Source organism: Anopheles bellator, chromosome 1 (assembly GCF_943735745.2).
Source record: "Anopheles bellator chromosome 1, idAnoBellAS_SP24_06.2, whole genome shotgun sequence".
Classification (NCBI taxonomy): domain Eukaryota; kingdom Metazoa; phylum Arthropoda; class Insecta; order Diptera; family Culicidae; genus Anopheles; species Anopheles bellator.
The window spans coordinates 17116562-17136046 of NC_071285.1; the positions used below are offsets into that span (position 1 = coordinate 17116562).

General features: G+C 52.7%; 1 protein-coding gene across 1 annotated transcript; it reads left to right on the top strand.

Moving 5' to 3' along the window:
- The first annotated feature begins 866 nt into the window (after window positions 1–866).
- Window positions 867–2809, top strand: LOC131215130 (pickpocket protein 28-like). Its single transcript, XM_058209514.1, has 5 exons — window positions 867–1030; window positions 1089–1340; window positions 1403–1841; window positions 1898–2427; window positions 2494–2809. Exons 1-5 carry the CDS (start codon window positions 867–869, stop codon window positions 2807–2809), a joined length of 1701 nt encoding a protein of 566 aa, XP_058065497.1.
- The last annotated feature ends 16676 nt before the right edge of the window (window positions 2810–19485 follow it).

Consider the following 19485-nt stretch of genomic DNA (forward strand, 5'->3'; position numbering starts at 1 on the left):
AAATAATAAATAAACAAGAGTGAATAAATAAATATTCATTACTCAAGATTTTGATACTTTCCATGCGAATTTCATCACGGCGCTTCTTGTGCGCTTCGTCTTCTGCCTCGGATAAGCCTTTCTCCTCGGGCGGTCCCTGGCCGATGCACTCGCCGGGTGGAGGATTTTTTTCCCCCTTTCCATTGCTTTCCGTTTGTTCGGAATCTCGCCGGTTGTCAGATTGCTGCCACGACGTCAATCCGGACGCGCAGCATAACACTGACGCGCCAATCATGGTCGGTCAACGCCCATGCGCGCCGGACCAAGACGGAGCAGCAGGAGAAGTTGAAGCTGGTTTTTTTGAGACACCGATTTCCGGGCCACAAAAATCCTTGCGTACCGTGCGTAGTTGCCGCGCCACGTAGGACGATCGACGGGCTGGGGCTTAAATAATTGCAGCTGACACCGATTTTGGCGGGTTTTGAGCTACGCGAAATAAAAGGTTCGCACGTTTTGCGGAATGGTGGGACACCGGTGACCCTTTAACGGGTGCCGTAAGTACCCGAAACTTTAACGCTAATTGTCCCCGGAACGATGGTTCCGCCTGTCGTGAGCCGCCAGAGTGGAAATCACGATGTTGAAATGGACAAAAATGGTTTAAATTTTTGAACACTTTATGAAGGACCCATCCTAGAGCCTTGTCGCGCTGATCACGAAACATGAGTCAACAGATGATTGGCGGGTCCCGGAAGTGTTGCATGACCGAGGCAGCGGTGCCTGGGTTTAAATTTTTAATTGCACCGTGACCGGGTTGTCCTTCGATATTTTGTAAATAAATGTGATGCCCTGCCTGTGGAAACAGTTCAGTGTCAAGCTCCTGCTCGGCCATGGTGAAACCGGATCTACCAAAGCTTCTTCCTGCCGACAACAGTCCTGGGGACCCCACGGAGGAGTCGGATGTGGGTGAGCAAAGTCTGTGGATCGACTATTGCCTTAACTCCACCATCCATGGGTTCCGATACTTTGTGCCGGGTCGGAGCTGGGTCGAGAGGTAGTGGACTCTCCCGAGGCTGTCGATTCTATTCCTCTAATCGCTCACTTATTTCCAGGGTGTGGTGGATGATCATTTGTCTCGTGTCGCTGTACGGATGTGGACGATTGATCCACAGCGTCTACACGAAGTGGGATCACGATCCCGTCGTAGTGACGTTCGCCGAGAAGTCGGTGCCGGTCTACTCCATTCCCTTCCCGGCCGTTATGATCTGTCCGGAGATTAAGGTCCGAAAGGAGGTGTTCGACTTTACGAAGGCCGCCCATCTGTACGACGAACCTGGCATGAAGCGTTTCATGTCAAAGGAAGAGTTGAGTGAGTTGGACCCTTGAGTAGACCCTTTCACGGACTCTCGTTTCTTGTCGCCGATAGAATAGCGAAATTGGAGGCCATGCTGCAGGTGTGTGACATTTCGATAGGCCAACAAATCAACAACAATTCGTACGACGATGGCATAGTGGACTGGCTTCAGCGGATGGCCATACCGTTCGAGGATATTTTCGTCAACTGTGGCTGGCGGGCCCACCGGATGGATTGCTCCGAGATGTTCAAGAAGATACTGACGGAAGCGGGCATCTGCTACACGTTCAACTCGCTGGCAGCCGAGGATCTAATGCGCAAGGACCAGCTCCACCCGGATTACGTCTACTCCGAGGAGAACACTTCGTCACCGTTTTGGTCCATGGACGACGGCTACGGGATGGACTCCGATACTGAAAGTTATCCACGGCGAACGTTCGGGGCCGGGATGAGGGCCGGATTCTTTGTGGTTCTTAAGGCCAGAATGATCGATGCGGACTATGTTTGTGGAGTAAGGAATGGCAAAGGGTTCCTCTCGTAGATCCAGCTGAAGGTTTCCTTGCTTAGAACTCTTTTCAGGGCTTCAAGGTGCATCTGTATCCACCGCATCAGTATCCTCGAATAGCCAATCAGTTCTTCAGGATTCCTCTCGGCCAAGAGGTGTCCGTATCGGTTAACCCGCAGATCATCGACACTTCTCCAAAAATCAAGGCCTACAATATGGAGCGCCGGAAGTGTTCGTATAATCGTGAACGAAAACTGCGCTTCTTCAAGCTCTACACCAAGCACAACTGCGACACGGAATGTGCGGCCAACTACACCCTGCAGATGTGCGGCTGTGTACCGTTCGCCATGCCGCGTGCGGACGGTGCCAGGATCTGTGGTCTGGGTAGGCTGATGTGTTGCGATCGTGCCCAGGCCGTTCTGGAGGAGATGGACCTGTTGCACGCCATGGACAGCTCGCACAATTCCTCAGCGCGCTGTCGCTGTCTGACCTCCTGCAACACGATCTACTACGACACGGAGATATCGCAGGCCAAGTTCGATTGGCGGATGTTGGCCAAACGGATGAAACTGTCTTCGGAGGAAATAGACACGTAAGCGGGTGTTCGGCGCTGCGAAGTGGAAGGATATGCGACAGTGATACAAATCCATCTTTCCAGATTGGAACTGTCCTACCTGACGGTCCACTTCAAGGTGTCGCGCTTCATACCGATCAAGCGTAGCGAACTGTTCGGGCTGACCGATTTTCTGGCCAATTGCGGCGGCATCCTGGGTCTCTTCATGGGCGTCAGCATTCTCAGTATCGTCGAGATCCTGTACTACTGCACGCTGCAACCCTTCATGGACCGTCGAGCCGCCGTGGCCTCTCGCCCGGAACCGAAAGTTATCAAATCGACACTTATCTTACCACCGGACGAGTACAAGATTGCACCGATTCGTCATCGCGCCAAGGATGCGGTGGCCAGCCACTGGTAACCGCCGACCGAAGCCATCCGGAGCAGTTGTAAAAATATGCTGAGGGTTGGTTCACTGATCACTGGTTGCTGGGTCAAGTTCTAATGGAAATTTAAGCACCGTTACAGGAAGTCCTCTTGCTATCGGGTGTTTTGATTGTGGCCCGTGTCGTCCTGTTGTTTGCAAAAAAGGTACACCAACATTTGCTCCGTGTATGTTTTCGTCACTAGAGCCCCGAAAAAAACAAACGCGAACCGTGAGGAAGGACATTTTATGAGCCCGATGCCGTCGCGAGCTAATCACCGGGTCCTCACGGTGGCTCCCTCGGGCCCTCGTGCCTCACAACACACTCATTACACCGACTAATCTAATCACATTCGCTGCGCTCATCAGAAAATTTTGTAGTCCGTAAAGTACGGCGGGGTCCGACGACCGCTGTTCTTCCGCTTCCGGGTTTTATAGCCTCGTAAACCAATTCACATCGAACGGGGGTGGCGGCGGTGCCTCGTTATCTGTGCCAGCCGCGATTGTCCCACGCGTCGGGGAAAATCGGGCGTATTTCACTGGCGTTGCAAATCCAAGTTTTACGAGCCCGGCCGGCTGTCTGTGAGTGCGCCTTCCGGGTTTCTTTGTCCGAAGATGCTTATGCTTCTTCGTCCTTCTCTGGTCGCCGCCGGGGCGGTACGACAAAGTGTGAATTTAATGTTCTGACCATTCCGCGCCAATCGTCATCGTAAGAGGGCCGTCTTTTCGAGCAGGCAAATGCTAGTTGCGCCCTGATTTCCGAAAGCGCGGCGCCATAACAAAGTAAAATTAGGACATTTCTTTGCGTTTTCTCTTTCTCTTGCGGCCAAAAGAAAGTGTTCCGAATCGCGCCAGAAGACCACGTGGTTTTTAGTGCCCGAGCAGCAGGACCAAGCCCAGGATTGGGGCCGCCGAACTTTGAAGGGCAAAGGTCCCTGTGGCGATATGTGCTTATTAGTTGTTTGCTTTCTTAACTTCACGCGTTGCCGCAGGCGCATCACCAACGCTTCTGCTCCTTCGGAGGTCCTTTCCGACACCGTCGAGCCCGGCCAAACCACTTTCGTGTACACATTGCACAATGATAATTAGTAATGTCGCGTCCCCTGGCCACGATTATGGCCACCGGCATATTACAACAATAACACACCGTCGCCGTCGCCGTCGTCGTCGTCTTCGTGTGTGCAAAATGGCAGGTTTGTGGCCTCCTTTTTAATGTGCCCGGCCCAGTGGCATCCGGGCTGCTCAGGGAGCCCCCCGATTCCGATGCACTTAGCAATCGACCGTAATAATAACGTCGTCGTCGTCTTCGCCGTCCTTCAGCATTCCAGAGGGGCCAGCGGAAAGGGCGAAAGTCCTCTTCAAACGCGGCGAGTCCCGCGGCATGAAAGCTTAGGCGAAAGAGTTAAGAATTTAATATTATTCAGAAGAAACATTCATAAAGAGTAATGTCAGTAATTACCGACGGGTAATAATACGTTTAATCATAAACCTGCCATCATCGTCGTCGTCGTCATCGGTGAACGTCTTCGGCGCGGTCCAGCGCGGTGTCAACATGGACTGCGGCGAATCCCGGAGGCCCCACCTGTTGTGAGAAGCGGGAGCGACCCCAGAGCTCATGTCCCTTTCGTGCGCGCGAGCAGCAGTTTCAGTATTTTATGAAAATTTTTATTGCATCAACCAGAGCCGCGCAGCACGGGCAAAAGGAAAGGCTCACTTTACGAGCCGGAACACGGGCCGAACAGCGGCTTCGTGCGCGGTTCCTTCATTTTGAAAGTTTTCGCTCCCAAGTCGCTACCGGAATATTGGAGCCGTTTTTCGAGGGCCCGAACTCACCCCGCCACCAGCGACCGGAGGGATAATAACGCGTCGCCAAACGATGTGCTTTCGCATTGTAATCACCGAATTCCATTACTCGCTGCTGGGTTTTCCTTTGGGGTGCGCAAGCGCGCGCGCACGACGTACCATAATTAGACCGTTGCCCGTTATGGCTAGGATCAGGTGCGCGGATGCTGGAATTTGCAGGGCCACGGCCAGAAGCTCCTCCAGAAGGCTCACGGCACAGCCACGGCACGATAGAAAACTAATAAAACTTGCAATGGCTACTGAGACACTGGTTCGCCGGTTGCCATGGAGAGCGGTTACAATGAAACGCGGGTTCCTTGGATGGATTTAATAACACGCAAGGATGTCATATTTGAATATAAAATGGCGCGTACTTTACATACGACTCTTTATTTCCGGCACCGACATTGCTAAACTTTATTGCCACAGCTCATTTGATTGCATGGGAAATGGCAGATAGTAGCACCCTTTCCTGGACAAAATCAACTAAATTTATCGCCCGAACGGGAGAAAGTGTTGGGTTCAATTTAGGGCCCAAAAGCCTTCACTCTCGGTGTGGTCTCGAACCATTTTGGGCATAATTTTGGAACTTGTTGAAATTCGATCCGGGCGAAGTAATTATGTTTCTTGCGCTTCTGCGGCACACATGTTTACTGTCACCATTGTTACCGCCATCAGCGCCACCCAGGAAGTCCAAACAGTCCGCCGTGTCCGAGCCCCTAGTCGAGCGTCGAGTGTTGTGTAATGAAAGCCGAGAACGGAGAAGCTACAATTTCACTCGTGGCCTATCACAACAAACCGGGTGTGTAAAGAGCCGGAACCCGGGGACCTCCCGAGAGCACGGCCCGAGAGCCTTCGTCGGAATCTGTAACGTGTCCACCGTGCTCCGTGGGGTCCAACTGTCCGCGTCGAGTGATTTCCAAAGCCTCTCCGCCCGGAATGCCCACGTCGCTGCAATCGCGCGAGAAAGGCCAAGAAATAAGGGTTTGGTGGCAAAAGATTTACTACGTTATTTACATAAAACGGAACGCAGCGTGAATAGCAAAAGGGCGCGTCCCCGGGGTGACACCGTCCCCTTTGACCTCCGGCTGCATCTCTCCGTCCGGTGTTTCTTACTGTTTATCTTCACGCTGCTCGATTTCCGGTACCTGACCAGTTTTGCTGCAGATGTTTTCCGAGAAAAGCGGAAGACGACCCAAGAGCAATTCCTTCGCTGCCGGACGTACTGGAAGATGAAATGATTGATGGCTGCGTGTACGGTGGGGAGCCACGCGTAAAACGATTGACAAGCTCCCCGGGGACAGCCCGCCAGGGACCCGACCCGTTCGAGGAGCCGGAGTGCGATTTTTGACACTCCGCGTAATAACTGCTCTGTGCCTGAGTCCCGGGTCCCAGCACAGGAAGTAACGGCGACAAACCAATCAGACCCTACACAGAGAGCGAGAGAGAGTCGGGTTCTTCCCAGGAGATGCGTTCTCGGCGTTGTTCGGCGACGCAGACTTCCGCAGAGAACTCGCGAAAGATGATCCGGGCCGAGGTGTGCATAAATTATGGCCAAGCCTCCGGGGGGATCCGAGGACCCTCTGTCAGGAACACATTAGCACTATCCCAAAATGTAATATAGGGCACTTTCGGTACCGGTAACCTGCGACCCGCCGCGACCGAAGATGGTGCGATAGCGATAAACGCGACGCGAGCGCGATATGGATTTGAATAAATTATAAAATTGAAATGTAACACCATTTCGCGCGACCAGACCCCTCTCCATCACATTGTCCCGTGTTGCGCTCAGGATGCGGATAAATGTCACACCAAAGGGGCCACAAGTTCTCCGGGAAATAAAATGTTTATTCGGAGTGTTCGGTGCCGTTCGGATTGACTGATTGACACCTCTCTCGCCGCGGCTCGACCCGGCTCGGTGACAATCTGACAGGCGAGAAAGGCCTAAAAGCATGGCCGGATCAGGTTTCCCTGTGACCCGCCACGGGACGGATTTATTAGAAATTCCTTTACACCACAGGCCAGGCAGAACTCTGGCCGACCGGAACCTCTGGTACCGGTACGGTGCACTTAAAACAGAACCCCAGCTGGCAGGGGCCTCCGAGCCTGGAGCTTTCTGCATCGACACCGGGGCCCCAATTAATCCAATTTGGCTGCGTAATAAAATCGCCGGACTCATTACGCGAGAGGCACAACCCGCATACCGGGATGCCGGCAGCAGCGGGTGATCGTTAAGATTGGCAACAAATTGAAATAATTTAATGCTGATTTTTACTGCCCACCGCAGCGCGCGTTGCATACTCATCGCCAGAGAACACATGTTATTTGATCGGGATTAACGAGGATGCCATTTTGTAGTCAGAAAGTGGTCGGTTCGGTCGGGCATCGGGTCCGGGGATCGAGTGAGTGGTGCGTTTTATGGCTGTTTCTTCGCGTAAAACAAAAAGGCGAACGTAAACCCGACGGCCGTGCACCCCGCGAGATGCACCGCAGGATCGGGCCGTTATCCTTGTGTTCCACACAAAGTGGTCACTCCACTGGCCATCTGCTTAGAATCGCCCTCCAGGCGTTTGGGGTATTAATGGTCCGCGCCTTTCGTTAATTGGTACCCGTTCGTTCTTTAAAATACGTGTTTAAAGCTTTCGACCACATTTTTTAATGCCCCCCACCAAACGGCGCTCTGGAAGATGCTTCTTCCCAGTCGATGAATCACCCCGATGGCCGTCGGCCTTTTACGGGGCGAAAGTTTCGTTCGGCCACAAATCCTTTCACTCATTTATACCCCGGGCTCGTAAGCGTCGTCGTAATCGGAAGAATATTTACGAAATTGCTCTAATCCTTTGGCCGCCCCTCGGCTCGACGATTATTGGCATTAAGGAAACAAATTGATTCCTTGGCCGTGGTCTCGGTCAGCGCTTAAAAGCTTCGATTCGAGCGAAGCGATTTCGGTTCGATTCCCATGGTCAGAATTTTCTAATACCCGGGTCCAATATCCCGGCGCACACACAGGGGCCCCGGACAGGGTTTGGAAGATGCGTTTCGATCAAACCGATGCTTCAATCACCGGGGGCCACGAGTAATCCGATAAACGGGTCAACGTATTATAATCCCCCCCGGCCTCGCGATGGACGAACCTAACTGACCGCGCGAGGCAAGAACCGGATGGCCGGAGCGGTGGTTAATAAAGTTCTCATAAATTGTGTTTTATTAGGACCGGCCATCGTGGGGCCTCCCGGCGTTGTAGAGTGCAAATCTGACCGTATGGATCCGGGGTTGGCCTATCGCTGCGCCATATTGCGAATGCTTCCGTTTGTGTCCGCGAAGCGGGCCAGATCCGTAATTAATTTAATCTTTTTATAGCCCGACTCCCACTCGACTCGTAGAAATATTCTATCTTCGGAGACGAAGGATTTGAGAGACTTTTTCGGTGCGGGGACACAAAACACATTAGCACCTTTCGTTGTGTAAGCCCATCACCGATCCCGGGCCGGCCTTTGGGCATCACCAAGGGCGTCGTCGATCGGGGCCGATAGAAAAGCGTTTCGACGACGACAGTCTCCCGATCCGAAACGAATTTATGAGTTCGGACGTGATCGCGGCCCTATCGCGCGGCAACCGTAAAGAATCCAAATTTATTCCGCTGCATCCATCGAGTGGCGTTTCATCCATTAAGATAACCCCGCGGATGCCCCCTCCCCACCCGGTGAAGGATCGTGATTCTCGCGCAATCCACTTGCGCGCGCCGATCCTTGCGGCCAGCGGATCCTATTGTATCGCGCGCCTTCTGATTCTGGATCGGGTTCGAAATTAAAAGTCGCTACTTTAAGGTGGAACACACTCAAAATGAGTTATGTGTTTGAGTCGCCGAAATCAATAATCTTCCTATAAATTAGGGATTTTCCTTCGGTGGAACCATTTATCGCTTGCAGTGGAGTTGTGATTGTGTTTCATCGTCGTCCCCTTCTCTGCTGCGGAGGTCGATGAGGTGAACAACCCGCGGCCAGCTGTCGTCGTCTTCGGTGGCTTCTTCCCGGACGGAGAAGTGTGCCAAGCTCCCGGTTCCCGGAACGGTACTTGTGGCCAGCCTAGCCCAGAAGCAAGTGCATCCACGCCGATCGAGTCGGTCAAGAATCGGCCACACGGTTGCAGCGGCCATTTCGCTACGCTCGACCGGTGTGTGCGCTGTGTGTGCGGTACAATTTATGACCCCCGGGAACGGCTTCAAAACCTATCAACGCCAATCGATGGGTGGTCCCGCGACCCGCTCGGTAGCTTTCTAGGGCCGCGTGAAGATTCTCCGCGGATCGGAGCAAGATGCGCGAGCGGGGAAAAAAAGAAGAAATCGATAAAACATGGCATCGCATAAGTTTGCCGCCCGGCGAGCGTGGCCACGACCCAGCTACAACTGCTCGATAGGGGCTGCTTTCATATGCTAATCTACCGGAGGCAAGTGGCGGCGGGGACGTTGCACTTCAGGAAGCCACCACACGCGGCATCGAACGGTCTGCGCAGATATATGGCGGCGGAAGTGCCCGGCTTACGCGGGTGAACCAGTTCCGTCGGTTCCCGGTTCCCGGCGGCCGTTCCGCCACTGAAACAATGCGATGCGCTCTACATTTGCCCGTGAGTTACAACTCGTTTGTTGACACGACCGTTTGATTCAAATTAATTTTTACTTCTCTACCCCCGGGGGAAATGGCCATCCCCTAGGCAGGCCGGACGGCCAACGCAGGACCCCATGCCGTTCGTGCGTGCTTCTGGAGGATCTATTTTGAGTTCAATTTCACCAAAAAAGTTATGGAATAAATCAACAGCACCCGGCCAGCTAGCCAGCCAGCCGAAGCCGAAGCCGAAGACCTCATGCCGGGCCCGGGGCTTCAGGAAATATTAGTTTGTTATTGAGTTTAAAATTTAAGACTTCTGTTGCGAGTTGCGACCGCTCGCTGGGGCCGGTTTTTCGATTTTCGGCCACCGAACGCTGCTCCGTGTGGAGTTGGGTAAACACGGGGCCGACCACGGGGCTTCGGGTTGCTTAACGAGAACGGCCTAGACAGAGAGCGTTGGCCAAAGCGTGGGCCAGCCGGTGCCGGATTGAGTGTTAACAGATTTACAGACTTTCACCCAGCCAACTCGGGAGAGCGACGAAGGACTTCGGCGAAGATCACGTGGCCGACCCGGGGGACCGACAGTTGTACCATTCTTCACCTCTAATGAAGACACTCCGACGCAAAGGGATTCTTAGTATAATTAATGGAACCGATAAAAGACGCGGACGTGGCTCGGTGTCGGTGTTTGTTTAGCTCCTGCTCCGAGAACATTGGGTCTATCTTCAATCTCCTCCCTCAAGCAACGCGTGTTCGAGTGATCGGATTACCGAAAAGGTTGTTGAGGAACCCGAAAGGCGGTCCACATCTGCCGAAACCCGTGTGCCAGTCGGGGGCCAGCAGCAGTACTTTGTAGGCGTCGGCAGGCCACCAACTGGATGTAAAATAATGCAAAATGTTAAAAATATGCGTACGAAGCGAGACTCGGAACCGAAGAACCGGCGGCCACGGTTCGACCTCCAACGGGGTTGGGGTTGAGCACGGACACAGCTGGGGAGCATAACGCGGCACGAGACCCCGGCGGGAGCCCATTATTGATGTTTCTTCGCACTGGTTCGCACCGACCGCACCGGTGCCCTGCCGAGTGCCGCCAGTTGACGCTGGTTGCCGCTCGGACATCTTCAGTACTCGTGCGAGCTTCGAGAGAGCTTTCTTGACCTCCCGGGGGGGTCCACCGGCGGGAAGTAATGAACAGTGGGCCGGCAAACGCGTTCGGGCCTCCTCCTGGCCTGGCCGAAAACATTCGCCCGGCCACACGCAGGGCGCAGCGCTCTGGAAAGATTCAATTTCTGCGCTGAATTATTGTTATTATTTAATTGAATGTGAGTTTATTTCCCGGTTCCCGGCCTCGGTGGCCCCGCTGCGCGATGGGGATTTTCTTTTCTACTCCACGCCCGCGGCCGACGTTCCATCGCGCCTTGATTGAACATCTTTGCCGGGACCCATCAACGTGGCGATAGATCCGGGCCGGCCGAGAATCAGAAATGCTGCGTTTTGCTTCCTTTTGATCGATTTTAATGAATTTAACGCACTTTAAGGTGACCCCGACGGCAAGGTGGCGAGGCTTCCAATAATGATTGATGTCGGGTCGGCAAATCGAATGGCGAAGAGTTTCGGTGCCAGCCATCAAACATCCTAATCCACGCGGCCTAATCCCATTTGGAGCGTTTCCGACGCTCGGAGTAATAATGATTTTTGTGTACCAATCCCTAAACTGGAACACCAGCGGCCTACGGTTCCGGTGGCAGCCGAAGTGCAGTCAGGCGAACTTTAACGGTTGATTTCGCCTCGGTCGGAGGGCCGTTCGAAGGGAATTACAGATGGCATAACCTTCGGGACACGGTGACAGATCAGCGTTCGATGTGATGTGGAGATGTGTAATAATTCCATCCCATCCGGGGCGTCCGGGGACATTATTTTAAAACGCTTCACACTCGAGAACCACAGGACCACACCTTTGCATGGGGACTAATCTTCGTAAGCCTCCAGATAACACGGACGGGAAGCATCTTTTATACGTGTGGCACACACAGGACACGGGAATGGTGTACATTTTTCTTGCGCCACTCCCCCTGCGGTGCTCGGTTCTTGCCGGGCTCCAGATCTGAGGGCGGTTCGCCTTTTGGCACAGTTCACTGAAATGAATAAATTATCATTTTTGGTTGAATAAATTTGCCGAATGCATAAATCAGGAGATACATAGCTAAACACAATGGCAGAGAAAATATGGCAGCCAGGATTTGCATTTCACCTGTTTCTGGTCTGTTTTGTTGCCGGGTGCTGTCGTCCGCCGGGACCGGCCACCCCGGAATCTTGGGAAAGTGATACAGAGTAACACGTTCGGATCGTACCCGGGTGGGCTCTCCGGGATTGCGATGTTCCTGCCCTTACGTTAGGATACGTTACCGGTGCTCAAAACATACTGACCCATGCACGGTAGTTTCGAATTCGTAGGACTTTTTATGAGTTCTAATTCATTGCATCGATAGGTCGAACGGTAAATCTTTTTCGCACCGATTAACGCGAACAAAGGCTAATAAACCGTAACAAATATTTTCTTAAACTGGACACCGATCTACTGCAGTGAGCTTGAGAAACAAATACTGAACATTAGGCATTTAGAAAATAGCTAAATTTAATGATAATAAAAACATTTTATAGCTCATTATCAATCGTACAGGATTCGGGAAATTAGCTCTCAAATAATCTGACGATGTGAAAGTTTCATAAAAGATACTGTTTGTATCAAAAACATCGTCTTCATATAATGCCAAAAATCCGTAGACAAATCTTTTCCAACAATTAAAGTAACACAACTTCGCCCTTCCAGAGCGACCCGTCAAAAGATAGTTTTAATAGAGTTTCGTGGGAATCGCATAGAGTTTAGCGAAAACCCAAATTTGAATAGTATGATCTTTCCTCGAAAGTGTATAAAAGCACACCGTACATGGATGACGGACCAGAGAAAGGCTGAGTGAAAAGAAAGAAAGAAAACAGGCTTCCTTCTTCGTTAAGCAGCGGAAACTTTTGCCCCCGTTTTCCGGCGTTTGTTTACCTTTACCTCTGGTGCACTTTTCCGTCGCCAGCACGGCGTCCGCCAAAGGTGTTCAGGACACCGTTTTACCAGACACGCAACGTCTTTGCGACCAAAAAAAAAGAAGGACGAAAAAGCTTCCAGGCGACCAGGCGCCCTGGAAGTAAATTTCCTCGGTCTCCTCTAAAATAACTAATTCAAAGTTTTAAATTAAAATACCAACGGACCGTTACCGGGTTACCCCCTCCTAGTGCCGGGGAGCTCGTTTCGGAAAGCGTTTCAATGGCCGTCCGCTCGGTAGACACTTTACTGTCTCGAAACTAGCGAAATACTATAGGGCACCCTGGAAACTTTGTGCCCCGCTTTTCCGTGCCTTTCGGATTTTCCGGGCCGTGCGAGGTGAAAAGTTTTAGGGAAAAGATCACTCCACTCGCATATTTTAAGTTTCGCAACTGCCACACGCCGGCGGTTGCGACATGCAAGGCAAGTCGGGGCCAGGCCCGACTGCCTCCACCAGATGACTAATTCCAAGCGCTCCTCCTCCGGGCGCTAAGGAATTCGACCAGAAAGTGTCAGAAAATTATCAATGGAACGTTCTTCCGCCTGTCATCACTAGTGATCTTACCTTCTCGACGACGATGGGGATGAATTAACGAAGCGTCGTACCTATTTAGTGCCGGCCAAGCTCCAGGACCGGCTTCGACGGCGGAAGCCAGCAAAGGGAGTGGAACTGGCAAGGAACTGGCACCCCCTGGCCGGCTCTGCTGAAGGGTGAAGAATTCTTTCTCGAGGCTATTTCCTATAGGAAATTACCACCGGAACATCAACGCGCCAAGGGTTAAGACGGTGCGCTGTCGTCGTCGTCGTCGAAGATGTCATAAACTATTCTGTCGCCTCCATTCTTCGACGGTCCATTAAACCGAAAGTCCGGAAGAGACACATTCCCGGCCCGTCCCGAACGCGCTTCGCACGCACTTCGTTCCGTAGATAACGCGCGCGAGAATGATGTCCACGAAGAAGGACGCCCCGAAGCGGAGCCTCTAAATTGGAGAAACTTGTCGGGAAATTTGTATCAATTAGACGATTTTACTTGTTCTGTGTTTGGTGCGATTACGGCCTGGACCACTTTGTAGCTGCGCCGCACTATCACCGAGTTGTTTTTTTTTGTGGTAAGCAGTGAGTCAGAAGAGGGTCGGCTTATAGAACTAACTAAGGATTAGGGATGGTAAGATAAAAAGAAAGAAAGCTGAAACATTCCGTCAACCCAGAAAGGGGGGACTTCTAGTCCGCTCCGTTTGTTTATGGAGGCAGGGTTTATGAACCCAGGGCAAGCTTTCTTGAAGAATAACGACACTTGCAAATACCCCGACTACGGCCTCGCGGAGAGTTCTCCAGCTTTGGGTTGACTTTTCATTTATCAGTGGTGGCCTCCCGGAGTCGCCCGGAGTCGAAAGACCTAAACGGTGGCCAAACTTTTCACCTTACTCTGCTGCTCCACACAAATAAACGCATACATTTCCCTGTTTGTGCTGAATCGGGATTATCAGCCATTGGGGGACGAAGTTTTTTCCCCGCTTTCGGTAGCACCTGGCACCTTACCGGGGATGATCCTGTGTCCCCACCGGCCACAAAAACAAAACGTCGGCAAGGGGCAGAATAAATGGGGGGAAAAATGCTAAAGCTTAGGGCGATGAATTACTACATCGCGGCGTTGCCGGGCCGGGTTGGCTCCCAGAAACACGGCGGAAAAAGTTTGGCGCCAGACGGCAACGTCAACGGTTTAATAAGATGGTCGTCGATGATGGATCGGGCCGATTTATCACCACCGAGCGACTTAGCGGACTTTGCTTCGATAAAGCAACCCACCGCACAACACAAACATCGGACCGTGTTCCGAGGCAGCAACCGACGCCACTGTTTGCGCCAGCGTTTGTCCCTCGAAGTGTCACTCACGAATGGACGAGTTTTTTCGGCGGGGCCGATGAAGAACTCCACCCCGTGAGCTGGGCTGCGGTGAGGTGATGATTTAATTTAGGTTTACTTTCGCTTTATCATGCTTGTTTTCGGTCTTCATCGAGGCGCATCGGTATCTGGTGCTACCGGAGAGTGGCCCGAGGATACTCTGTGGTTCTACCGCCGCCGCCGCCGCTGTTGATTTAACGCATGAGTATGACGACACATCCGTGCCAGTGCCATGTCGAGGTTTCGGGTTCGTATGTTTGTCGAATCAATTAAGGCCAGCTGGCCCCAGATGAGAGCGCCCGGTTGGTCGGTCGATGTGGTTCTACTTGTTTTATTTGGCAACGGACGGATAGCCGGTGTCCATCGATCATCTGAATTGATTTCGGCTCGGTCGGCCAATGTCCACCGGCTGGGTGGCTGTGGGATTATGTAGGGTTTCTTACACGCTCGCTTACATATTACCAGTTGTGGCGATAAATTAAACGTAACGTTTCGGGCCACGGGACCACGGGTCCAGCAATGCAAATGAAGGCCACATCCGATTGCTCGCCGACCTTTTGCTCGTGAGGTACCGTAACGTTCCAAAAAAATAGTTTACGACCGAGGCTCCTCGAGTTCCCAGCGAGAGACACGAATCGAATTTTCAGCTCATCGTTTTGATTAGGTCGCAGGAAGTTGTTAACCAATTGGGTTGTGGTGCGCCGGTCGTAGATCGTAAAGTTTGGACAGCTGTCGAACCAGGTACCTGGCGTAGGGCTCTCGCTCTCCTAGGAAGGCTCACCACCGACGACTGCTTGTTAGCGCGGCCGGAGCCTGCACGGCGGTTGCTTGTGAGAACTCTCCGACGATCCCGCGGTCCCCGGTTAATGCTTAGCACAGAATCTCAGCCAATTAGTTCCTAAACGAAACGGCGGAGCAAAGACAACGACGACGCCGCTGGGCTAACAATGGCTCCAAAAAGGCTCCGCCGGGTGATCTTTCCAACCCCGGTCCGACCGAATCTCTCGGCGGGACGTCGTCACGTGGAGTCGATGTGTCCATCGTAAAGTTGTTGTCTGCCGTTTCTGCCGCTCGGCCGCCCGGCTGGCGCTTAGTTTTGAGGCACACTAAGGACGGAGACGTCGCGTAGCCCTGAGATCGATCTCTAGGACGATCTCTCGAGTCCGAAATCTTGTTCGGGTGGGGGGGGATGGGCCATTAAAAAGCCTGTCGTAAATTATCGCACAAATGATGTGTTAGTTGTCTGCGTCAAGCGTCGCCTCGACTCCCCGATAAGATAACCGGGGCGTGGGGAGGTTGGAACTCATTTATTAATCATAATACACAACCACGAAATCTCCGTCCTCCGGCAATCGAGGTGTGTGTCCGCCGGGAGGTTCAGGTCTTCTACCCAGTTGTTTCCTTTTCCGTTCCCGGGCCGGGGTGATGAATCCATCACACGGCAATCGCGCTGCTCGTCATCGTGCTTGTTAGCATTGCTGTTCCCGCTCGTCCCCCTCCGGGCGGAACCGAGGGTGGCCATGCTGATAGCGAGCCGTCATACCTGAGCGATGAAACAAAAACTTTACGAGCAAGTTAATTTCCCCGTTTCCGAATTCGAGTTTCTCAACCACCGTACGATCCGTGCGATGATGAATAATACAAAATTTGGGTTCAGGTTTTCTTCCTTTTTTTTCTACGTGCACCTTGTAATCGCGCCGTTGTTGAGGCCGTTATGCCGTTTAAACTATTAGTGTACCGCCATTGGGCTTAGGCTTTCAATTGGTGGTGGGGTCTTTGCCTATGCAACGATGAATTATTTATGCACGGCCCCCAAACGACCCATTACGCTTTGTTTCTTCTTCGGTCCGCTTCACTTCCACTATTGCTTGTTGTGTACGGTTTTTAATCACTCATTAAAGCACTCCAGCTCCGGGGTCCAGGCACCAGCTGCTGGTACCATAAAACTGGGTCCGGAGTATTTCTTCTTTTTCTGACAGAGACATTTAAACTCTAGAGTCGAATATATTAAACCGAGACTCATGGGTTGGGTTGGGGATATGGTCGGGTTGCGAGTTCCCGACCACACCTGGGCGACTACTCCTGGGAGTGTGACATTTTCCGTACCGCGCTCGAACGAACAATGTGAAAATTCGTGCCGCGGCCAAACAGGCTGGGGCCCACGACGGGGCCATCGATCCGGACCGATTAGACAGATCTTTCTCCCATAATAATCGGAGCGTCCGCGTGGAAAGTGGCCATCCGCCGAGGCGCTTGACCGTGACGGGCTGCGGCTCTCGCGTGGCGATCGTGCAAACTCGATTGGCGCCCCGAGCAAGCCAATTTTTCCCGGCCAATTGTTCCCCTCGGTCGAATCGGCACGAACCGGGCACGCACGCACGACAGCACGGGGTGCCACGATGGGGTTCAGGTCGCCAAATGCTACAATCGTGTCGATCGATTTGCGGTCACTTTCACCTCACTCACCCCGTTCTCAGGCTCAGAGCGCTGGCGGGCGAGACGCTTGGCTAGGTGCCGGAGCTGGTCCCGGTCGGCTGATCCCGGATGGGGCGGCCCTTCTTCAAATCTTGCGCTGCTCATCTTCATGACAATTGTCCCGGGCGACACGGCGATTGCGCGACCCCCGCGGCGAAGAATCCCAAACCGCGGCGGCCGACCCGGTCGATCGATCGTGGGTTGATCGATCGAAAGTGAAAGCCTCTCTCTCTCCTCGCAAAACATTGGCCGGCCGTCGTGGCAACACGATTTACACGCCACAGTGTTGAGAATGTGAGTAGAAGCCGGCGCGCGGCACTGGAGCATTCAAATCTGGCCGGAGATAATTCGTTACGCCAAACCCATCGGCAGGGAGCTACGGAAAAAAGCAAGGGCCAAACATTAATTGGTTTTAGTGGTGGGTCCAAAAAGTGAAAATACACGTCGAACGACGGGCGTTGGGCGAAGTACCAGACGTACGTAGAGGATTCGCACCCGCCGGGCAGATGCTAATCCACGGAAGAAGCCAACTAAAAGCTAGCGGAACATCTAATCGACTTCGTACACGAACAAGAATTGCCGGACGTTGGTCAATCGAGTGGCCAATCGGGTGGCCATCGTGGGTGCCGGCGACCCGCCGGGATGATGATGTTGATGGACCCGGAGAAATGTTGTTAAATCGATGGCGAAGAGAAAGCGTACAGAAAGCCGGACACGGCGGATCTTCTTCGGTGAGTGGATTTCTAGGGCCCCCGGGATGATCGCGCCCAATAAAGCACCAAGGTGCGGCCATAGGTAAACAGCGTGCAGAAGCGCAGCGAACAATTTTCAAGATTTAAGTTCCGTGAAATTACATCTTCGTGGGGTCCCAAATAGGATCGGTGGTCGATCGTGCATACGCGCTTTTGGGGTTGCCGGTGATCGCCACTCTGAGTGCTGTTCGGAGCTTCACCAACGAGACCTAAAAGATAACGGTAAACAGGGTAAGCCGAGGATTCCTAGGCTCAGCACTTACCTCGAGCTGTCATATCGGTATCGGAGCAGGTGGTGAGTTCGTCCGTCCGTGTGCTTGAACCGGTCCAGGTGCTATTATTAGAATATTGCGACTTCGGTCAGACGGTGCTCTGCTTACGGTGTTCCGTCGGAGCTGCCACAGAACAGAATGATGCGTTGCAGACTCGATGGATGGTTAGGGACTCGGTCACAAAGTGTATGCGTTGCTATGGTAACAATGATACTTTTGGACCGTTGGTAATGGCAACTAGATCCGTTGCGGTGCTGGTACGTCATGTCGCTTTAGTCGTGGTAGCTCAAAAACAGAAATTCCGCAACAGGGGCCTCCGAGAGCGTTCACGTTCACTGATTGAAAACATTTATTCACAGGGAAGGTGCTCTTCGGTGCTCGAACCATAAAACGCGTCCTTGTTACCGCTCCGATATGCCGATATTTTATGCTTTCCCATTAAATGTTTGATTAGTACAAGAAACTGCTTTTTAAGCAACGACGGTCGTCCTAGACCGCACCGGAGCGCGTCATGTATGTCCGCGTCTACTCAATCAAGACGATCCCGATGTATTCATAATTAATGCCATCATATCGGGTGAAGGGGGGTCCACAAGGAAAAGGGTGCGCGGGGCCACCAACCACCCCCTGGCACCATGAAATTGAGCTATCAACCGAGGAAGGACGGAAACGCCGTGGAATGCTCGTAAAAATTAAAACGCTTTCCTCGGCACGCCCGACAGGCCAGTTAAAAAGCCGTCGTAAACCGTCCGAACGTCTCTTTGGCGTGATGAAACTATTCGGGGCGTAAATGTCACGAATCTATCCGTGACGGGCCCCCGGGGCAGGGCGGGGTTGATCTGTCTCGCGCTGGGCCCACGTTCGACCCCCGGCCACCGGCCACCGGCCACCGGATGGCCATCTGTTGTGTGGCTCCAATGTGACAAGTTGGAACCCGGGGGCCGAGCTTCTGGTCCGGGGCCCAGAACTGTATCGTGTTACTGGCCGTGACATTATTATAATCTGATAAAGTCGATAGTAAAACGAAAAAAAAAAAAAAACATATCAAAACCCATAATCTGTGGGAGTGCGCGCCGAGTGACGTGCGGCCCCGGGAACTGGTCCACGGGAACTACTACTGGATATGTGGTGTCAGCGACAGCGCGAAGAGAGATGTCCCATCTTGTGGGGACATCTTTTCTTCGTGGGTCGTAAAACTCGACGGCCAACACCGTCCCACCTATCGCCGCCACCGATCAGGCCGCGTGAACTTGTTGCCGGCCGCTCTTCAGGATTCCGCCATTTTTAGATAAATTCGGTATCAAAAATCTGCATATCCTAGGCATGTTTGGCAATTGGCTGCCCGTTCTTTTTTTGCCTGGAAGTTTAACAAGAAATTCCTGACTTGCTCGTTATGGTAAGCCTCTAAAGAAGTGGCCAGCCAGTCAGCCCGCGGTTGAGGCAACCAGCGTCTAGACTTCCCCATTAATTCGCTCTCGCTCTATCGTTTGCATACGAAGTGCAGGACATCGTGGGGCCATAAAATGCCCGTCGCAGTTGATGGACAGCGAGATGGGCTCGACACACGGTAGATCACCCAGCCAAGGGTCGGCCATTAAAAAGGCTCAAAAGAAATGAGGGGCACGACTTTTCAACGGGCCCAACACTCGGGACGGCCAGTGCCAGGGGCCAGGGAAGTGTTGACGTGATTTGTGGGTATGATCGTCACCAGATGATGATGCAGCTGATGCTG

Coding starts and splice junctions, on each gene's coding strand:
- LOC131215130 (XM_058209514.1), top strand. CDS start 867: ATGGTGAAACCGGATCTACCAAAGCTTCTTCCTGCCGACAACAGTCCT. Junction 1,341..1,402: donor CGTTTCATGTCAAAGGAAGA/GTTGAGTGAGTT, acceptor TGTCGCCGATAG/AATAGCGAAATTGGAGGCCA. Junction 2,428..2,493: donor TCTTCGGAGGAAATAGACAC/GTAAGCGGGTGT, acceptor CCATCTTTCCAG/ATTGGAACTGTCCTACCTGA.